Source organism: Primulina tabacum, chromosome 6 (genome assembly GCF_025594145.1).
Source record: "Primulina tabacum isolate GXHZ01 chromosome 6, ASM2559414v2, whole genome shotgun sequence".
NCBI lineage: Eukaryota > Viridiplantae > Streptophyta > Magnoliopsida > Lamiales > Gesneriaceae > Primulina > Primulina tabacum.
In genome coordinates, this window is record NC_134555.1 from 44,492,735 (window position 1) to 44,515,504 (window position 22,770).

At 38.0% G+C, this 22,770-nt stretch overlaps 1 protein-coding gene and 1 long non-coding RNA gene across 2 annotated transcripts; one reads left to right on the plus strand and one right to left on the minus strand.

The window, feature by feature from the left end:
* Positions 1 to 122: 122 nt before the first annotated feature.
* Positions 123 to 14,994, minus strand: LOC142549921 (acetyl-coenzyme A synthetase, chloroplastic/glyoxysomal). The gene is made up of 18 exons (XM_075659157.1): positions 14,459 to 14,994; positions 14,246 to 14,389; positions 14,000 to 14,155; positions 13,764 to 13,886; positions 13,503 to 13,671; positions 12,810 to 12,892; positions 12,016 to 12,117; positions 11,845 to 11,933; positions 11,655 to 11,745; positions 11,292 to 11,405; positions 4,865 to 4,941; positions 4,681 to 4,759; positions 4,534 to 4,602; positions 3,639 to 3,814; positions 3,501 to 3,557; positions 1,253 to 1,343; positions 1,033 to 1,131; positions 123 to 578 (listed from the first exon to the last, which is right to left on the minus strand). Exons 1-18 carry the CDS (start codon positions 14,915 to 14,917, stop codon positions 393 to 395), a joined length of 2,364 nt encoding a protein of 787 aa, XP_075515272.1. The 5' UTR covers positions 14,918 to 14,994; the 3' UTR covers positions 123 to 392.
* On the plus strand, positions 557 to 896 carry LOC142549924 (uncharacterized). Its single transcript, XR_012821283.1, has 2 exons — positions 557 to 718; positions 759 to 896. It is a non-coding gene; the product is annotated as an uncharacterized LOC142549924 (long non-coding RNA).
* Positions 14,995 to 22,770: the final 7,776 nt, after the last annotated feature.

Sequence of the window (22,770 nt, forward strand, 5' to 3'; positions counted from 1 at the left end):
GATTATTAAAATGTACCGACCTTCACAGAACCGTTGCCAATTTGTATGTTTATCGCGCTTGGGAATCCACCAACCTTCTTCGATGATATAAACGTCGTTGCAAAACTCAAAGGAACCCGTACTTTCTTGCAAAATTAAGCATTTATAAAGTCTTTCCTAGGGGAAAAACTCCGAGTTACCACATGCTACAAGGGGAGTTGCGTATTGGTATTAGGAAAAATATAGATAAAATTATGATGAGGCAGCAGATTTATGGTGTGACAAGCTGTTGGATATTTATTGTCCAAACATTGGCATTAAAGAAAAATAATGATGAAATTATGACAAGGCGGTAAGCATTTAGTGTCGACAAGTGGATGGGTATTTATTTTGCCAACTACCAATGATGTAGCTCAAGAATCAGCAAGTGAAATAAGTTCCTCCACCACACCAGGGTCTGCAAGTGTGCTTATATCCCCGAGCTCATCTAACTGTTTGGACGCAATTTTCCTCAAAATTCTTCTCATTATCTTCCCACTCCTTGTCTTCGGAAGACCAGGAGCCCAATGAATTTTGTCGGGTGCTGCAAATGCTCCAATCTGATAGTCCACATGATAATTGCTTCGTAAGAGACAACTCATAAGTTTTCAATTGACCCAAGAACTATATGTTAAATCAAATGTAAAAAAATATGTGCAGGTTGATCAGATCTCAATTTTTTCGGCAACCATTTTCCAGGGTTTATCAGATCTCTATTTTTTCGGCAACCATTTTCCCAGACGGAAAATGAAACGAAGAATGATACCTACAAAATGTAGCAAGTAAATTTGCATCGATTGATTAGTGGGGCCATAGTATCCAATGGTGGATTTGTTTTTCTAGGACATGTGCAGTGCCAAGTTAATGATTCTATTATACACGGGCGGAGTAGAAAAAATATGCAAGTTGGTCTGAGGCAATCCGAGATCCCCTTTGATAGACCCCCCTTAGCACTCAAGTCATTCAATTTTTATCTTCACACAGAGGATAAAATAAGACGGAATTTCAATGCACCTGCTTTCTTACAGTCATTATAAGACTTCTTCGGAGATCATCGCTGTATGGAACACCTTCAACCAGAGTAACAAACGCATATATGCCCTGTCCTTTAACCTAGAAACATATTCAGACCAACAATGACAGAAGCAAAACTAAAGAAAGTTTTGGTAAGTTAAAAGCAGACAATGAGCCAACTTCTTTATAACAAAGAAAGACAAACATTATGTATAGGCACCTCATGCTCAACACCAACAACCGCAGCTTCAGCACATTGGGGATGTGAAACTAAGGCAGATTCCACTTCTGCAGTACCTATTCGATGTCCACTGCACATCAAACATGAAGTAATGAGTACACACAAGAACCCTGCCAGAACCATTGCAACTTCTACAAAGCAGAAAATCCTTAGGAGGCATTTTTTCATATTATTAGTACATTGCTAGTAGAAACTGAAACTAATCTAGTTTTACCCAGCCTAGAAATAACAATGTTTCCTGGAGATCAAATCTTCCTCCTGTCACATGCTATGTGACACCCCAAACTCATTATCCTGAATCTCTGGTGTCACATCTTCTGTGAGCCTGTGGCAAGGTTGAAAGTGGAGTGAAGGCCAACTGAGAGGGAGATGTAGTATGAAGCAAAAGTGAGAGGGAGGGGAGGGGGTATTCAACCGTGGAAAGAAGAAAGATGGAGTTGAGAGATATCAGTGACTGCTTGTGGGTTGTCAACCTCTTCAATTGACTGCTCTATTAGTTTATTTCTTGCCATCAGTCATCACCATCATGTATGCAAAATGAAATATATTTCACCGGCTCTTGTAACAAAAAATGTTCTTTCACGGGCCAGTCAGACCATAAACAAATACATCCAGCAGCCAAGGGGCAATCAAGAAAGGAGTGTGGCCCATCGAAAATTAAAGAAACTGTGTACAAGAGATACGCACATGGAAAGATCAAGAATAGAGCTGGATCATAGAACTAGATGGATGCTAGTTTTGCTCCTAATTTTTAGCCAGATTTCCTTAAAATAAAAGAAATGATAATTAAGGATCATTTCCAGGAATAATTGAGAAAATTGATAAGAATAAACTATATATAAATACGAGGGATAAAAATTCAGCTTTTGATTTTTGAAGTAACTACCAACACAAGATCACTAGCTTATCTCTAATGAGCCTCTAAATCACTCTTATTCAAAAAATGAAGACAAGGAAGGAAGATCACAGAAATCAAGAGTTCTCTGGGATCTAACGATCTTCAAATAAATCGACTCGTAACTAGATCCGTATCGCAGAAACATAACAAGTTGGCACAATAAACCGTAGCTATGGGTGACTCGCAAGGAGTCCATCAACAGTTTGGTCCTTTTAATAGATGTCTAGAGCGGTCAAAGAAGCTGCCGAACGAAGGCATCTTGAGCTGGCCGAGCACATCGTTCCCCTTCCCGTCAGTTTCTCCACAGGTCTCTAAAAGACCAATCATAGCTGCACCGGACAAGAAATGCAAACCAGGAATAATCAAGCCTTTGAGGAACTCTACATCCCTAAATTCTCGAAGACAACTTCTCCACACTACGATGTGTAATCTGATCTGTTGGGATGGTTAAGCCATTGTGAGCACTTTTTTGCCATCAATGAACATCCGGAGGATGAGAAAGTAGACCCTGCGTCATTTCACTTGGAGAGAGATGGCAAGCTATTGTTCTTTAAACTTGAACCGGATAATAAACTACCGCAGAATGCAATTTTAGGCCCACAATTTGTAGCAATAAATTGGGAGAATTGTCAAAGCTTTGTCATCAAGGATCTGTTGAGGAGTATCAAAGACACTTTGAGAAACTACTAGCGCACAGAGGAACACTTACCAATAAGAAGGAAGCGTAGATCTTCATCAGTGGCCTACAAGACCACATCTCAGTTGAGGCGAAGCTCCATAGAAAATCAAGTTTCAAGTCTCAGCCCTGAGGACAAGGTTGATTTCCAAGATGGAGGTGTTGTTACAGACTCGAGTTTTATCATGTGCTCTAAAATAATGGATCTAGACCAAAATAGGCCCAAGATCAAGCTCTTGGAAGAATCTAGATGTGGGTGTAAGGGAATAAAATGTGAAGAGAGAGAGAGAACATTCATTCTGTTAATTTTGTGTTGAGGACTCTTATTAGCTAAGCTAGGGTATTTTGAGTGAATTTGAACAAAGCAAGACTTTGGGCAGCTTACCTACCATCTAATAGACTAATACAATCCTATTTCACCCTATTTTCATCATTCACCTCTTCCATTCTCTTGATCTCTAGTTTGCTAAAATGTGGTCACAATACAACCCATAACTAGATCCGTAGCGGCAACATAACATATTTACATTAGCACTCATCAAGTAATTATGACCTATATTCTCCACCTTCATGAAAAATTATAAATAGAAACACCATCCAAACAACAGGTGGTTAACAATCTAAAACACAAAAGTATGAAAATAAGACCAAACCTGACATTAATGACATCGTCAACTCGGCCTGTGAGCCAGTAGTAACCATCCTTGTCTCTGATTAAAAAGAAGAAAGAAGGATATCTTTTAAAGACTAAAACCAACAAAACAAAATTCCATATTTCCACATAAATGTACCTGCTGCAGCCATCTCCACTAAAATAGTACCCAGGGAAGGCACTGAAGTAAGTAGTTTCATATCTTTCATGATCTCCATAAAGAGTTCTAAATGCCCCTGGCCAGGAGCTCTTTACACACAAATACCCACTGCATTCACCTCCAATTTCAATACCCTTCTCATCAACTAAGACAGGCTGCATTAGCAAGGTCATATGATATAAACTGTTTAAATTGATTTTTAGCTAATTAAAATAAACCCAGCTATCACTAGATCGAAATTCACCAAGGGATGACAGGAAAAATATACGATAGGAAAAATGACTGCAGAAAAAATATTAGTCAAAAGCTAAGGATAATACATTGTGTCAAATGATGTTATAAGGCTAGATGGAGGAAAAAAAATCTACACACACTAAATAAAACCATCAATCATTTGCTGGAGTTCAGATTTGACAAGTTTATATCAGGTTTCAGACTTTCAGTAAAACAAGAGAAATTTACCTGGGATAAAGCAAATAGAAATATTAGTAGCAAAGTCATTTACGAAAGGTCTAGGGCATTGTTTACCTCGAGATATTTGTTTTTGCTGGTTCGGCATCGAAATAAAAATCACTCAAACATTAGATATGGCCTCATACACCAACTCTAGAACGTAACTAGCTATCAAAAAGTTGGACGAGAGAAACATAAAGAAAGGGGAATTTACATCTTGTTACCTCTCCATATACAAGGAAGACAAATAAAAAAAAAGAAAGAAAGAAAAACTGATGAACCTAATAAAAATAAAACTATATTAATCATTAAACAGTTGTATGGACAAATCTTGGAAATATACAAGTGACGATGTACATACTAATACACATATGCATGTATTATGTGTATGTGGGAATATAAACAATCTGAATTTGATTACCTGGATACCAAAGAAAGGAAAGGTCGCAGAACCAGGTTTTTGTGGCCATGCACCAGGCAAGGGAGTGATCTGCGAAGTAAAGTGGTAAATCCCATTGCATGTATCATGGTAGATGCTTCAGTCAGAACATAACGATAAAAATTATACCATAAAGCCCCCAGTTTCTGTTTGCCACCAAGTGTCAGAAATGGGGCATCTTGAGTCTCCAACCAAGTTGAAAAACCACCTGGTAACATCAAAGGAAAATAGAAACACAGTTTATACCCATCCCAGAACCATTAAAATTTGTTATATACAAAGAAAGCCAAATCTTTGAGGGCAAATGATATACCTCCATGCGCTAGGATTGATGGGTTCCCCCACACTGCCAAGAACTCGCAAGGATTTGCGTGAATATCGAGTGACGTGCTGCTCAATCAACTTAACAGAATCAGAACTGAACAACTTGTTCTCATCTTTTTCTCTCTCTCTCTCTCTCTCTCTCCCGCGCACACACATTCACATCTTTTTTTTTTTTTTGATAAGAAACTAGATATTATTAATAATCGAAATTTTACAATGCTAGCGGATGAGTAATCCGCATGAAGATTAGGACCACAACATAATAAGCCCTATGCTAGTAAAATCATGCCCACACATAGCTTCACATCTTAGTATATTTGTTTGGCAAGACGGCATGATAAGAACTTTACCAATTATCAAAATTCCATGAATATTCCAAAATATAGTGCATGAAATGAAATACATAAACCATGTTTGTCTGGAAAATACAGATCTTATTCAATAGTTAAAAATATATCTGAAAATGATAATCAATAATTTACTCTTAAACTAGATGGGGCCATACGAACACAGGCATTAAAAACCTTTTGTAGACCTACAAAGCGCAAGTCATGATCCAAAAGTTATCCCTTGACAACTAATGCATTCCACAGTCCATTGTATATATTTTTGATATACAGTCAAACAGACAATAGTAACTCATTTCTCTAGTCACTATCATTTACCCACACATACAACTTATTCACTGAGGTTTAAAGGAAGCATCATAAAGAACACTACCGTGAAATACAGCTTCTATGGTCAAAAGTAAAAAAAAAAAACCATTCGAGCAATACAATTCGATGAGATTCTGCCACACTATTAGGAGAACAAACAAATTGTCTATTGTAATCTAACTCATCAAGCAATAATTGCAATATTATCATGTTATCTACTGTTGGATCCTAAAAACGCGAGCAATCTTTTTTTGTAAAAAAAGAAGAGTAAAATTAGAGCAGAAAAACAGCTGAAATGAAGAGCTCAATCCAAAAAGCAAGCTGATGAGAACAATAGTTGACATGAACCTTCAAAGATAAATTATCTTTGTTGAACAATCTTATCTAATCTTTTATCTTCGTAATTAGTTGAATAGGATCTTTTATCAATCTTTTATCTTCGTTATCTATATTCATTTTGTATTTTGTTTTCCTAGGATTAGATTAGGAGTAGATTATCTTATCTCTTAGTTTATATTATTTAAGTCTTTGTAACCTAATCATTGGAGTGAATAATAAGAAGAATACGGTGCTTTCAGCCGATTCTCTGTCCCTCCCGCTGCGTTAACTTCATGGTATCAGAGCCAGCGGGATATACATGACCAAACACGGTATGGCAACGCCGAAAATATCCCTTCCTCAAGAACACAACCCCTCGGCAATTGATTTCCCGTCGGTACCCATCACTTGTCATCGTCTGAATGGCAAGAATTATTTACAGTGGTCACAATCTGTCAAGCTTTTCATCTGTGGCCGCGGTAAAGATGGCTTCCTATCCGGGGAAGCGATATGTCCTACTTCTGACGATCCAAAATCCCGGATGTGGAATTCAGAGAATTGTATGGTTATGTCTTGGTTAATAAATTCCATGACAACCGAGATAGGAGAGAACTTTCTCCTATATCGCAGTGCCAAGGAAATCTGGGACGCCGCAAAGGACACATACTCCAGCAAAGATAACACCTCCGAATTGTTTGCTATCGAATGCCGGTTGCAAGATCTCCGCCAAGGAGAGTCCTCCGTCACTGATTTCTTCAATGCACTTACACGTCTATGGCAGCAATTAGATCTCTTTGAAGTACATGACTGGGAGTGTCCAGCAGATGGTGACCGATTTAGGTGTATTGTGGAGCATCGAAGGATATTCAGATTCCTGTCTGGACTCAATCCATCACTTGACGACGTAAGGGGGAGAATTCTGGGCACTAAACCATTACCAAGCCTTCGAGGTGTATTCTCTGTTGTTCGTCATGAAGAGAGCCGTCGGAAGATTATGTTAACAACGGCAGATCTTCCCTCAACTGTCGACGCATCTGCCTTGGCTGCCCAACATCGTCTCCCTTCACCAAGTGATGACTCTAATGGTGGTATGCGTATGATTCCAAATTTACCCGGTATTGGCCAACACAAACAAAGCCGTCTGTGGTGTCCAAAATGTCGCAAATCTTCACATACTATAGATACTTGCTGGAAAATTCATGGGAAACCTGCCGATTGGAAACCAGCAAGAGAACGACGCGCAAACACAGCCACTGTTGATTCTCAAAATTCAGAACAGCCACCCTTCACGAAGGAACAACTCGATGCTCTCCAGAAGTTGTTTGGACAGCCTACTGTCACTGCCACTCCATCTCTCAGCAGCATCGGTAATGTGGCTCACTCAGGTATTGCCTCATTTACATCCTCACAACATGATATGTCATCCTATTGGATAATCGACTCAGGTGCATCCGACCATATGACTGGGTGCCTCAACTACTTTCATAGTTTTCAGCAGTGCAATGCTCCTAACACAGTTCGAATAGCCAATGGTTCTCTATCCACCGTGACTGGTTATGGCTCCATTCAGTTAACTAAGGATATTTGTCTTCATTCAGTCTTGTTTGTGCCAGAACTTGCGTGTAATTTACTATCTGTTAGTAAACTGAATCATGAGCTTGGTTGCCTGACTAAGTTCTTGTGTAATTCGTGTGTTATCCAGGATGTGGCATCGGGGAAGAAGATTGGCAGTGCTGAACTTTCAGGGGGATTATATATTCTCAAGACAGATGGTGCTTTGGACTTACCTTCTGCCCCAAAATCAGTACCTCACTCTACTTCTGCTTTAAGTTCTAATAAGATCAAGGATATTGTTTTATGGCACTATCGTTTAGGTCATCCAAATCCATTGTATCTTCAAAAATTGTTTCCAGACTTATTTTGCAATAAAATTCCATTTAATTGTGATATATGTCAATTTTCTAAACACACACGTACAACTTTCAGATCCAATTGTTATAAACCATCTTCGCCATTCTCTCTTATCCACAGTGATATTTGGGGGCCATCTAATACCCCCAACCTTAACGGAACTCGCTGGTTTATCTTGTTTATCGATGACCACACACGGCTATCGTTGGTTTTCCTCATGAAAAATAAATCTGAAAGTACTAAGATCTTTAAACATTTTCACTCAATGATCAAAACCCAATTTTCCTCTCATATTCGTGTGTTACGCACTGATAGGGCTCGTGATTATTTCAATTCTGAGTTGGGAAGTTATCTGCAATCACATGGGATTATTCACCAAAGCTCATGTGTTTATACCCTTCAACAAAACGGAGTCTCTGAACGCAAAAATCGTCATCTCCTTGAGGTTGCTCGTGCATTACTCCTTACCTCGAATGTTCCCCAGTCCTATTGGGGTGACGCCATACTAACTGCCACATACCTAATAAACAGAATGCCCTCAAGGATACTGCAATTTAAAACGCCTATCCAAACCCTCCTAGAAACTCATCCTTCACCTCATTTACTACATGACATTCCCCTTAAAGTGTTTGGTTGCTCTTCATTTGTCCACATACACTCACATCACCGTAACAAACTCGAACCTCGTGCTACCAAGTGCATCTTTCTCGGCTATTCACCATACCAGAAAGGGTACAAATGCTATTCACCTACCACGAAACAATACTACACTTCTATGGATGTCACATTCTTTGAATCTCAGCCATTCTACCCAGGCTCTTCACTTCAGGGGGAGTCATCCTCCATTAATGAACCAGACAGTTTGGATTTCACAATCCCATCCATCCCACATATAGAGCCTCTTGCATCTATTATTACACCAATGGACTCCTCCCCAGATCATAGAAAACCTAACCTCCATGAGCCAATTCATACATATTCTCGTAGAAAGCATCATCATCAAGAGACTATACAAATGCCCACAGAACTTCAGGCTGCCAATGACATCTCCCCGAGAATAAATCCAGGTACACACTCTCGAGAATTGACTAATACTGATACTCATGTTATTAACAGCAGTGAGCTTGATGATAATCTTGATGAAAGGCCTATTGCACTACGAAAAGGAACCCGATCATGCACACAACACCCTATAGGCAATTTTGTCTCATTTGAACGGTTCTCACCTACATATTGTGCCTTCCTGGCCAATCTAGATCAGGTTCGGATTCCTTCTAATATCGAAGATGCATTAAATGATCCAAACTGGAAAATTGCTGTCTTTGATGAAATAAAGGCGTTAGAAAAGAACAACACGTGGGACATCACTGATCTTCCATCAGGTAAGAAACCGGTCGGGTGCAAGTGGATTTTCACAGTGAAACAGAAGTCAGATGGGAGTATAGAACGATTAAAAGCTAGACTTGTAGCCAAGGGGTATACTCAGTCATACGGCATTGACTACCAAGAAACTTTTGCTCATGTTGCTAGGCTTAACACTATCCGAGTTCTTCTGTCTCTCGCAGCTAACCTCGACTGGCCATTGTATCAACTTGATGTCAAAAATGCATTTCTTAATGGTGATCTTGAGGAAGAAGTCTTCATGAGAATACCTCCTGGCTTTGAATCCCAAATTCCGAGTAACAAGGTGTGCAAGTTGCGAAAGTCCCTGTATGGACTTAAACAATCTCCTAGAGCTTGGTTTTATCGATTCATGAAAGTGTTAAAAAACGATGGCTACTCTCAATGTCAGGCTGATCACACCTTATTCGTGAAACACTCCAGGGAAGGTAAAATTGCTATTCTTATTGTTTATGTGGATGACATTGTACTCACAGGGAATCACAAAGAAGAAATTGATCACGTGAAACTTCTCCTCAGTAGGGAATTTGAGATGAAAGACCTTGGACATCTAAAATATTTTCTGGGAATGGAAATAGCCAGATCTACTGGTGGCATATTTATTTCTCAACGCAAATATGTTACTGATCTTTTGCAAGAAACAGGAATGTTAGGGTGTAAGCCGACAGACACGCCAATGGATCCAAATATCAAATTGGGTGAAAAAGGGGACCATCGATTAGTAGACAAGGGAAGATATCAAAGATTAGTGGGAAAACTAATATATCTTTCACATACACGACCAGACATTGGTTTTGTGGTAAGTGTTATCAGTCAATTCATGAACAATCCGACTGAGGAACATATGACTGCTGCATATCGAGTGTTGAGGTACCTCAAAGGATCCATTGGTAAAGGAATCCTATTTAGAAAGACTACCGATCGAAGAACTAGGGTATACAGTGATGCTGATTGGGCTGGATCCACTATCGACCGACGCTCGACATCAGGGTATTGTACATTTGTGTGGGGAAACCTAGTGACGTGGAGGAGTAAGAAGCAATCTGTCGTTGCCCGGAGTAGTGCAGAAGCAGAATTTCAGGCATTGGCCCATGGGATATGTGAAGGAATGTGGCTCAGACGACTGTTAATAGAGTTAAAGATGGAAGAAAACCATCCAGTTGAAATGTTGTGTGACAATCAAGCTGCCATTAGCATATCAAAGAATCCAGTACATCATGATAGGACGAAACATGTTGAGGTAGATCGTCACTTCATTAGCGAGAAGATTGAAGATGGGGTTATTACAGTCACCTATGTTCCTTCTCCTCTTCAGCTAGCTGACATACTTACAAAAGCTCTGTTCCGTCCCACATTTGCTGAATTATCTTCCAAGCTGGGAATGATGAATCTATATGACCCACCTTGAGGGGGAGTGTTGAACAATCTTATCTAATCTTTTATCTTCGTAATTAGATGAATAGGATCTTTTATCAATCTTTTATCTTCGTTATCTATATTCATTTTGTATTTTGTTTTCCTAGGATTAGATTAGGAGTAGATTATCTTATCTCTTAGTTTATATTATTTAAGTCTTTGTAACCTAATCATTGGAGTGAATAATAAGAAGAATACGGTGCTTTCAGCCGATTCTCTGTCCATCCCGCTGCGTTAACTTCAATCTTCACATTGAAGAAAATACCAGCAGAACAAAAAAATCAATCACAAGAGAGATGCCTGATAGAATAGTTGAGTTAAATTCTATGTACATAGATAGTAAAGAATATGTAACAATTATAAAAGGGCACAATATTGATGTAAAACCAGAAAGTTCACTCGTTAATATTATCGAGTTGTATTTAGTAATCGAGTCTTGCAAATCCAAGGAGTTTGGTGAAGACTCCAGAGTTTGGTGTAGAATCAAGATTATTTAGTGGATTTCTTCCGGGTGGAAGTGAAGAGGACATACAAGAACTATACCACATTCCAACCTCTATAAATCTTGTGTATTTATCCTGCATTTACTATGCAGGTCGTTATCCATCCTCCAAAAGGCGCTTTTGACAAAGAAATCGCGAGCAAGTATGAAAGTGATAATATATCAAGTATAAAAATCATAGACAGCAGCATCATAGAATGTTATGTCCTTACCTCATTCCCTTCACGCATCAATGATCGTATTAATGTGGGGGCAGTGTAGAATATAGACACCTTGTATTTATCAACAATGTCCCAGCAACGTCCAGGATCGGGATAATTGGGAGCCTGCAGGAATTCTAACTTAATTAATTATTAGCACGCTAGTGCTATATTAGAACACAACTGACAAAATTTGTAAAATCAAGCGACTTTATACATTTGGAACCAAGGTACTTAATTATAAATCAGATTTGGAATAATGTATCACGAGCAACAAACATCAGTATTAACGCACTAAAAGACTAATATTCAATCAAACCACATGCACAGCAAATCCGATTGATTTAAATTACACAGTAGGACATATGGAAATACCCCTTCAAAAATTATTACGGTAGCTCCATTGAGCAAAGGCCCATAAGTGACATAACTGTGGCCAGTAATCCATCCACAGTCAGCTGTACACCTAAACAAAGCAGTTATAGCCAAGACATAGAACCATCATTGACACTGACCAATCATGTCACAAATCAAAGTGCTAATAAAAATTTAAGTTTGGCCATACCAGTAAACATCTGAAGGTTTATAGTCAAAAGCAAATTTAAATGTGGTTGCTGTATACACCATGTATCCTCCAGTTGTGTGCAGGACACCCTTACAAATCAACCAAAAAAACTTTCTTGAATAAATTGAAACAAAACGTGTAGAAGTTTGAGTCAGGCCAAATCCCCCATACCTTGGGCTTCCCAGTGCTCCCACTGGTATAGAGCAAGAAAAGCGGATCCTCTGCGTCGACCCATTCCACATCACAAGTATCTGAATATTTAGGAATAAAGTCCTGGAAGATATGGGAAGGAAAGACGGGACGAGTTAAGAGTTGAAATGCAGAACCATAAGAAAAAAAATCTCAACTATGCCGCTCCATTAATAAAACTCAATTATTAAGAGGGGTAAGCCAGTAGGATAGGATCGGATTTGCTCTTCCATCAAGAAAATTAACTTTTATTCGACCATTTTTGGTGCAGCCACAGACATTCAATAGTTCTTTTTAAGTGCGCTATACTCGGTCAGATCTTCTGAACACGTTCAGAAAATTTGTTACTACCCCAAGTACCCTTAAACCGAGTGTATTGTCCGCAAGCTATTAATGAATTAGAAAAGAACTGTGTCAATTTCAGTTTAAATTCTGCAGTGTGCACATGGGCAACCGAATAAGAAAGTTAAGGAAGTTACCAATTGAACTAGAGAACTGAAGTGCCGGCATGAAATATCATAATTTCCCAGGTACTAAATTATTTTGTGCATGAGATCACATTATTTTGTGCATGAGAGCACAAGGTTGGCCCTCGCTTTCTGAACTTGCATTTAGGTAAAAACGTGCAATACAACAGTATGTGCATTCAACTAATTTTTTCATCAAGATGGTTTACATGAAACCAAATTAGATATGCAAGCATACAACTTGTTCACTTCCGTGTTTATGCTTATTATTGCAGAATATAGAACAAGTATGCCTTTTTGTGATTCAACCTGCCACCATGTATCTCTGCCCTCTACCCAGTTAGTGCTTTCCTTCTTCAAGGCAGAGCCATTTTCATACGTCAAACATTTATCTGCCAGAACATCCGAATAATGTATAAGAAGTTTCACGCATCCGTTCATCTGTCCAAAAAGTTATGCCTATATTTTCCTACAGGATACTACAGGACAAAATTCTGCTGGATAATAAGTAAATTTAAATAAAGCCAATATATTACACAAGATAACAAAGGTTTCCTTTCTATGGTTCAGAATGAAATTGTAGAATAAATGCTTCTGATTTGCTCTCTTGTCGTCCCTCTGGCATGTAGCAGTAGAGACAACCAAGCAAATGACGTGACATGGTAAAAGGAAAGGCTCTTTGAGCACCAACCAGAGAAGTATTGTGTAAGAAATTCAATGATATTTTTCAATAGTCATTACGGAGAAACAAAAAAATTCAGCATGAAAGAGTTGCCACATAAAATGAAACAGGTTTCAACCCGCATAGCTGCGACATTATCAAGACAAAAACTTAATTTCTTGCTATTAGGAATACATAAGAATGAATATCTGTTTAAGTAGTCAACTGCTAAAAAATTTCACCCTTTCCCCCCTTTTCTATTACAGACAATAATAAGAAATTTTAAATAATATATCCAGATAAGTGCTAGAGCTAGAAAGTCATCACTTCCGTATACTCACCAACAACAGTACCATTGCTGGTAGATTCTGCTAGCGCAGCATCAACTATGTCTTTTAGACAAATGGTCTTGGATCCTCTCCGAACAGCATTGCAGGTTATTACAATCTTTGGTTTGCAATCAATGATCCTCTGGGCAAGAGACTCCGAGGAAAATCCAGCAAACACAACCTGAACACGCGAGCAGATCAACTTTATATTTTTCAGGAGTGGATGACCCGCCCAAAAAATGAAGATATAACCAACATATTGTAGTACAGTACCGAGTGAACAGCCCCTATTCGCGCACAAGCAAGCATAGCGATAGGCAATTCCATGAGCATAGGCAGATAAATCAAAACAGCATCACCCTTTTGGATGCCAACATCTTTCAAGTAATTTGCAAGCTGTTATGATGCAAAGCAAGGGATTAAAACACAATTATTATATGAAAATCACTTTTATAACGATTTATAGCAGAAACTATGAGATTTCACAAGCAAAGTAATGATAAAGTGACCTGACAAACTCTCTGCAGGAGTTGTTTGTAAGTCAAAGTGGCGTCAACTCCAGGTTCGTTTCCTTCCCAATAGATTGCAATTTTTTCACCATCTCCTGCTGCGATGTTTGCATCCAAACAATTGTAGCAGATGTTGGTAATCCCGCCCTTGAACCACTGATCCCAAATAAAAGTCAAACATTTAACAAGTTTAGAGAAATGCAACGAAAAGCGAAAAGAAAGGAGGGAAGTGAACATCAAAATGACCTCAATGTTGATAGACCCCTTTCGAATGTCGACATTCTCCGTGTAGACAGACTGTTCCCATTTTTGTTTCCAGTAAAAATGGGATGCAAAGTCCGACCAGAATCCAGCAGGGTCCTCAATAGACTTTCTATACATCTCCAGATACTGCAGCACCACCTCGATTAAAAAAAGGAGGGAGGCATGAAGGAAAGATCAAAACGACTCAAAAAATACCTGGCCGGGGGAAGAGACATGAGCCTGCGCAGAGAAATCGTGGCTGGGGATGATTAGATGATCCTCTTCGGAAGCAAGCGCCTCGCCGAGGATGAGAGCATTCAATTGGGAGATCTTGCCAGCTTTAGAGGGGAGAGTGGTCATAGACTCAACGTGGCGCAACTGCTTCGAATCCATGGCCGATTGAAAGAGAGACGGTGGTAGGTGGTGCGTGGGAAAGTTCAATATAAATATGGAGGGGTCGTGTTTGGAGAGCCAACTGATCCTCCTCGTTCCCCTCGCAGATTTGCTATTACTATTATTTAAATTGATACGATTCCTGCCAATAATATCATTATTATTACTATAACTGTAGCGAGTATGGTATGGATTCCTTTTCCATCGGATATTATTATAATTATTATGAGAAGAAAGTGAAGAAGGTGAAGGTGAAGGTGAATTGCAGTAGCAAGACGCCATCCCGTTCTATTTCCTCTCCTCCAGCTATCCAAGAGTTGACCATTTCAATAAAATGCAAACCAACCAAGCATGCCAGCCCAGCAAACAAAACAACGGGAAACCACTTACAAAAGATACACACACAACGAGTTAAAGAATGCTTCCACGAGTTCATACCCTTAATTTTTTAGTTTTGTTAATTATTTTTATTATAGACAATCATCATATGATCTATTAATCAAGTAAATTTAGCTCCAGTTTCATCACACTATCTTTTATTTTTCCAGCAAAATAATTTTTATAGAGGAGGTATTGATCTAGTTTCCCTCATCCATTAACGTCTATTTCATTGCTTGATTTATGTACCGGTAGGTGTGGGTCAAATCCCCCACCACATAAGAGTGTAAAAAATGAACTCGAAAAAAATCAGGTTATAATTGGGGTTTTTTGGTTCGTGCCAGATCAAGTTGGATCGGAAATTTGACCCAAAAAATAATTGGTTCTGGGTCGACCTTGGTTGACCTAAGTTGACCCGATTTTTTTTAAAAAATCCTCACAATTAATATAATATATATAATCATTTTCATTCAATCTTTTCACTCAATACCTAAGTTGACCCGATTTTTTTTTGTAAAAATCCTCACAATTAATATAATATATATATATATATATATATAATTATTTCCATTCAATCTTTTCACTCAATAAAATTAGAACTAATATTTATGAAAACTCAATTAATTCTATCATTCACTTTAATTGATAATCGAGATATAATTTCTTTCATTATGCTGCTCATTCGAATTATTTTATCGATTCTAAATGGGTACGAAACACATTTTCCCAACATGTTCATGCTATTTTTTTTCACAATTGTTCACCAAGTGTTATCCATAATAAACTTGAAATCTTGACAACCAAGATTGTGTCATATTCTTCGATAATTAATCACACTATCCTTTATTTTTTCAGCCCAAGAGTTTCTGTAGAATGTTTCGAAAATGATTCCGGAAACTGGGCAAGGGACTGAGTTACTTCACACTAATTTGGAAAGAAAAAGTTTTCAATTTCAAGATTGGTTTGCAAACATGAGGCCTGTTGCAATATTAGCTACCTGCAAATGTACGATGTTAAGTTTTAGTACTCGGTAGAGCACAAATATCGATCTCACAGAGAGTGCAATTTAATTATAAATTATTACCACAATTAAAATAATCAAACTTTATTTAGAAAATTTAATAGAATGTTTGTTGTTAATGATGAACTAAAATTAATGAAAGGTGCAAACAATTTAAAATCAACGAGAATAAGAATATAGCGGTAACTTGATCTTCATTATATTAAATTATCATTGACATCTATATTTATAATTTCAACATGTTTACAACCTAAGAATTCTCAACTATTATTACTCCATTTCCCAAGTGGTGCGTATTAATCAATTATCTAAAGTTGACTTCAATATCCTTATTAAAAATTTAACAATAAATAATTTCAATAGCAAAATTATTCTTTTAATGGATTCGTTAGAGTTATAGGCCTTCCGAACTGTATAAACACCAACGATTTATTTCCTACGGTCCTATTCAAAATCTTGAAACTTGTTCTAGTGATTGTGAAACTGCATAAAGTATCAGTAAACACGACATAGATAATCCAAGAGAAATAGAAAACCATATATTAGCATATTCTGACTCAACTTCATACTGAGAAATAGAAAAGTCTAAGAGAAAACATTTTTTCCCTATAAGAACGTAATGCATTTTGATGAATCAGACAACCAAAACGTCTAACTATGAATCCCTAAGCATCAGCAAAATGATGATTTCGGTAGCTCCCGGAACGAACTTTTTCATTGCATCATGCAACTTCATTCCGCCACATATAGGCTCGAAAGATTTAAAAATTGTTTTTCACTCAATTATCACTAGAATCTAAGCAAGAAAAAGTGGCTAAAACACCATTTAAGGAAATTGCTAGTTTTAAATCAAACAAAAAAAGAACTGAAGCAAAAATGACAGGTTACCCATAAAACTGCCAGCAACTTATCTTGCCCGATTTGTAGCAAAATAACAAGATACAACAAAAATCCCAAACCAATCACTCAAAAGAGAGGAACAAGGCAATGATCTTGCAACATTAAAAGCCTACAAGACACATCATTAGCTTGCAATAAATTCAAAATTGTCTGGCTTTCAAATTTATACACAATAAATTGAACACAGTGATGGAACATGCCACTGATAAAAAAATAATGGAGCACATAGTTAGTTCTAACTCCTAAGAAGCCTAATTGTCATTCATGAGAAACACAGACAAATTACCATTACCATCTCCCCTTTTATTTTTGTGCATTAATCTGATTCTAGATAGACAAAAATCCGTTAAGCATATCTGAATCTCTATGGAAACCTTAAACCTAAAAACATCAAGTTCACACACCAAGAAAAATACACAAACAAATAGGAAAACAATCAAAGATACATAACAGCACAACGATCAAATAAATATGACAATCCAATTAGTCATCAAGTAATTGAAAGTAATAAGATCCTGAAATATAAATAAACAAAGAAGTAATTAGCATATATAAATGAACAATTCAAAAATAAAGATTCGACCAAGCTACGTCGTCCTTTAGATTCAATAAATTACTCCATGAATGAAAAACTACAAAATAAATTCACGTTCTTCAACATCCCTATTGGAAAAAAGACTCAACATGTCAACTTGACTTGGTCAATTTGAGTCCAGCAATTAATCATCTTCTAGAAGGGGGGTGGGTTGATATTTTCTGTGGGGCCCTTAGCTCCTAATCGTCATTACAACACAATCTGATTAGGGTTAATTAATTACAGCGGAAAACGAGTTTAAATTTTCTTTACAATGAGTCCAAAACATTTCTTCTGTAATTGGAATACTAAAAAAATTGTATTTAATCCCATATCATAAAATTCGCCCACACATAATCAAAACCAATCACATACAAACAATTCATATCCTCGGGACATGCCCTGGTATATAAATACATATACATATATACTGGGAACAAAATATAAACATCAACTCAAACTGTGACTCCCTCCAGAAGTACCCTCTCCGGTCTCATGATATCCTGGAGTACCTGCCATTGTCCACACACAAAGACAACAACAGCCCCCCTTGGGGGTGAGCAAAGCTCCGTATGGAACAATCATCATATATACCACATATATCTAAACATTGATATATGGTATACAATGCATGTATGTCGTGGAGGTATCAGGTCAAATGCCCATCCACTGAGCACATGTCAGAATCAAACGAATCGCTATCAAATCAATGCTCGAGCTGGCACACCGGCCTCAATAAGGGATACTCGTATGATAGCGTCGACGAAGCGCCATCAAATCCCAAATTTCATATCAATCGTCGGGGCCACAAATGTCTATGCGTTAAGGGTCATGTAATACCAAACATATCATTGTGTTCACAAACCCCAGAATCCAATCAAATCATATCAGGGTATCCAAGGATCATAGCTCAACGTGCATGTCATGTATCGATGTATGCATCAAACGATGTGTGTTAACAAAATATTTATTTTATACATCGATATTCCAATCACAATGTCATGTATGCCACATCAAGTCATCACATAAGGCATATAGACACATATTCTCAATCAAATCAATCAAACATATATCATATGATACAGATACCTGTCGTATGTTACCCGGTCGCAACATACCTCAATTCTTCGTTCCAATCGATGTAGCTTGAAGATATCAGTATAATAACCTATCTACAACAATAACACATTTATTTCAATCAAATAACATCATTCAAAATCATCAATATAAGTTTCAAATATCTTTTGAAACTTTTAAAATTCATATCAAATCGAAATCATAACTTAATTCAATTCCGACTTCGAATACGAGTTTCTTGTCGGTTATTCTACCACATATATGAATCTCGACTTCAATACATGCTATTCCAACACTTTAATATTTAGAGCTGCTGAAACTAAAAGAAATTTACCTCAAAAGGAAGCTCTCGACGCGAGAATTCCGAATCTATAATTTGTTTCGCGTTTGGATAACGTTTCGAGGTGATTTCGTACAAAAGAAATTGAGTTTCCAACTTTTCTCTCTCGAACCTTCAAAAGGGAAATGAAGAAATAAACGAACAAAGCTTATTCTTATCTCCACCGCTATCGCGCTCGGGCGGTAGAATTCTCGCGCCCGAGCGCGAGACATTCTGTCCCCGAGTGTCACTTGCACCGCGCTCAGGCGGTCAAAATACCGCTCGGGCGCGGAACGTTCTGTCCATTCACTAATTTGTTCTACACTGGCGCTCGGGCGGTCATTTTCTACCGCTCGGGCGCTATACGTTCTGTACAATTACCCAACTTGTGGTGCACTGGCGCTCGGGCGGTCATCTTCTACCGCTCAGGCGCCAGATGTTCTGTCCAAACTATTGGTCTTGTATTGTATCGACGCCCGGCTTCTCCACTCGGGCTCTTACAACTTCAATTCTGTTAATTAACCAATATCTAGTACAATATTTCATTATCACACTTATTTTCTCATTTTCATTGTCATGATATACCTCATATACATAATCACATGACAATTTCATGAATTATTGATAATCAACATAGGATTTACGATAATACGATACACGGTCCTTACATTTTCTTTGTTGTAAGGACTTGCTACACACTTGATATATAAGAGTGTGTGCAAGATACGTAAGAAATAAGTTCTTCCAGTATACACCCTCTTTGTAGAAGCAATAGATTGAGATAGGAATTGAGAGAAAGAAACTTCTGTGGGGAAAAGAACAGAGTGCTCTCAAAACTCTCATTATTTTGTATCTTCGGATTGGTTTTCTAGTGGAATTTCTTGGCTGTGTTCCAAGTGGATGTAGGATTCAATTTGAATCTGAACCACTATAATTCTTGTGCATTTTGTTCTGTTTTCTTGACTCAATTTTCTCGCATAAAATCGTGTGATCATAAAGAGAAGTTGCGGTTATTCTCGTCTGATAAAATTACTCATTTGTTGCGCAACACAACAAACTGGTATTAGAGCCATCGTTTACGTGACAAGAATGGGAATATCGAAAGTTGAGATTGAAAGATTCGATGGCAAAACTGATTTCTCGATCTGGAGAAAGAGGATGAAGGCTGTCTTGGTCCAGATGAAGGTGGCGAAAGCCCTGGAAGGAGAAAGCAAATTGCCCGCGACGATGAACAACGATGAAAAAACGGATATTCTTGAACAAGCCTACAACTCGATAATCTTGTATCTCAGTGACAGAGTCCTGCGAGAGGTTGACAAAGAATCAACGGCAGCTGGAGTTTGGCTAAAATTAGATCAGCTGTACATGACCAACAATCTGTACAATCGTATTCATTCAAGGGAAAACTCTTTGGGTTTAAAATGATGGAGGAAAAGAGTTTAGAGGATAATCTTGATGACTTTAATCGTAGTGTCATCAATCTTGAGAATCTTGGCATCAAAGTTGAAGATGAGGACAAGGCAATATTAATTCTGAATTCATTGCCAAGAATACACTCAAATTTTGTTGAAATGATGGCATGGGACTATCCGCTAGAGGCAGATCAGAGAAAAGATATCAAAAAGGACCAAGAAGAAGAAGTCGATCAAAGTCTAAAGGAAAATTAAAATGTTTCCAGTGTCATAAAGATGGACACTTCAAGCGTGATTGCCCTGACAGAAAAAGATGGGGAAATGAGAGACACAAAGGCTATAACACTGAATCTGATGATGCAGCAATGATATCAGAAGGATATGAAACTTCAGACGTTCTAACTGTCACAATAAATCAAGAGGAAGACAAGTGGATACTGGACTCTGGCTGCACCTTTCATATGACTCCAAACAGGGGTTGGTTCGAGATTTATAATAGCTGTGATGGTGGAAAGGTGATAATGGGGAATGATGCTCAATGTTCAGTGATAGGTGTTGGAACAATCAAAATAAAAAATGGCAGACAACACAGTCAAAACAATTACTGACGTGAGACATGTTCCCGGGCTCAAGAGGAATCTGATCTCAATTGGGAGTTTAGACAGTAAAGGATGCACATTCAGAGCAACAGGTGGAGTCCTAAAAGTTTTTTCAGGATCTTTACTTCTAATGAAGGGCATTAAAACACATGGCCTATATGAGTTTCAAGGAAACACTTATGTGCCTAATGTTAACACGGCCATAAAAGAAAAAGGTGATATGACCAAGCTATGGCACTTACGCTTAGGACACATCAGTCAAAGAGGCTTAGATGAGCTGAATAAACAAGGCGTATTTGGTGATGATCTAGTTGGGAAATTAGAGTTTTGTGAAAATTGCATATTTGGGAAACAAACTAGAGTAAAATTCTCAAGTGGATTGCGTACTACAAAAAGGACTGTTGATTATATTCACAGTGACGTTTGGGGGCCAAGCACTACAAAAACTCTAGGTGGAGCAAGATATTTCATTACCTTCGTAGACGATTTCTTAAGAAAAGTATGGATATATACACTAAAGCACAAGAATGAAGCCTTCAAGACATTTAAACAATGGAAGACCTTAATCAAACGGGCAAGAGAATTAAAAGGTTGCGCACTGATAATGGTCTTGAATATGTAGATGGGGAATTCAATGAGTTTTGCAAAGAACATGGCATAGCTAGACACAAAACTGTAAGGAAGACTCCACAACAGAATGGAATCGCCAAAAGAATGAATAGGACCATTCTTGAAAAGGTGCGCTGTATGCTAACGTTTGCAAACCTTGGTAAACAATTCTGGGGAGAAGATGTGAACTCAGCAGTGTATCTGATCAATAGATGCCCATCAACAGCCTTAAATTTTAAAGCCCCAGAAGAAGTTTGGACAGGAAGATCAGTGAGTTACAGCAACTTGAAGATCTTTGGCTGCGCGGTATATGTCCATGTAAATGAAGGCAAATTGGAACCAAGGTCCAAGCAGTGTAAATTTCTTGGATATTTAAATGGTGTAAAAGGCTACAGATGCTGGATGACAGATGACAAAGGGTCCAAGGTAATTTCCAGCAGAGATGTGGTCTTCCATGAGGAAGAAATGCTTGAACAAGGATCAAAAATCACAACTGAAATCACCCAAGAATATGAGAATACATGTGATAAAACAACTCTTGAGGTGGAGTTAGAAGGGGATAATCATCCAGATGTTTCTCAGATACAAACTAACAATGAAAATGATGAACTTAGAGGATACCAACTAGCTCGGGATAGAATAAGAAGGGACATAAGACCTCCTGACAGACTTGGATATGCTGAACTCACAGCATATGCACTTACAACAGCAGAAGAAGTGATTGGTGATGAACCAAGAAGTTACCGAGCTGCCATGATCAGTAAAGAGAAATCAGAATGGGAGAAAGCTATGGATGATGAGATTAATTCTCTCACAAAGAATCAGACATGGCAGCTAGTTGATGCACCAGAAAAACAGAAGATAATAGGCTGTAAATGGGTGTACAAACTCAAAGAAGAGATTCCAAGTGTTGAGAAACCAAGGTACAAGGCTAGGCTTGTAGCAAATGGATTTGCACAAAGAGAAGGAATAGACTTCAACGAGATTTTCTCACCTGTTGTAAAACATACCTCGATTAGGATACTTTTATCCTTGGTAACCTACTATGACCTTGAACTTGAGCAAATGGATGTTAAAACCGCGTTTCTTCATGGTGATCTTGAAGAAACAATATATATGGCTCAACCGGAAGGATATGTAAAAGCTGGAAGTGACCAAAAGGTGTGTCTACTAAAGAAGTCACTTTACGGACTGAAACAAGCGCCGAAACAATGGTATCTAAAGTTTGATCAATACATGTCAAGTC

Excerpts from the sequence above, each read along its gene's own strand:
- LOC142549921 (XM_075659157.1), bottom strand. The coding sequence starts at position 14,917 with ATGGCGTCTTGCTACTGCAATTCACCTTCACCTTCACCTTCTTCACTT. Across the intron at positions 13,672-13,763 it reads GAATAGGGGCTGTTCACTCG|GTTGTGTTTGCTGGATTTTC; the intron begins GTACTGTACTAC and ends TCGCGTGTTCAG. Across the intron at positions 11,406-11,654 it reads CCGTAATAATTTTTGAAGGG|GCTCCCAATTATCCCGATCC; the intron begins GTATTTCCATAT and ends GAATTCCTGCAG.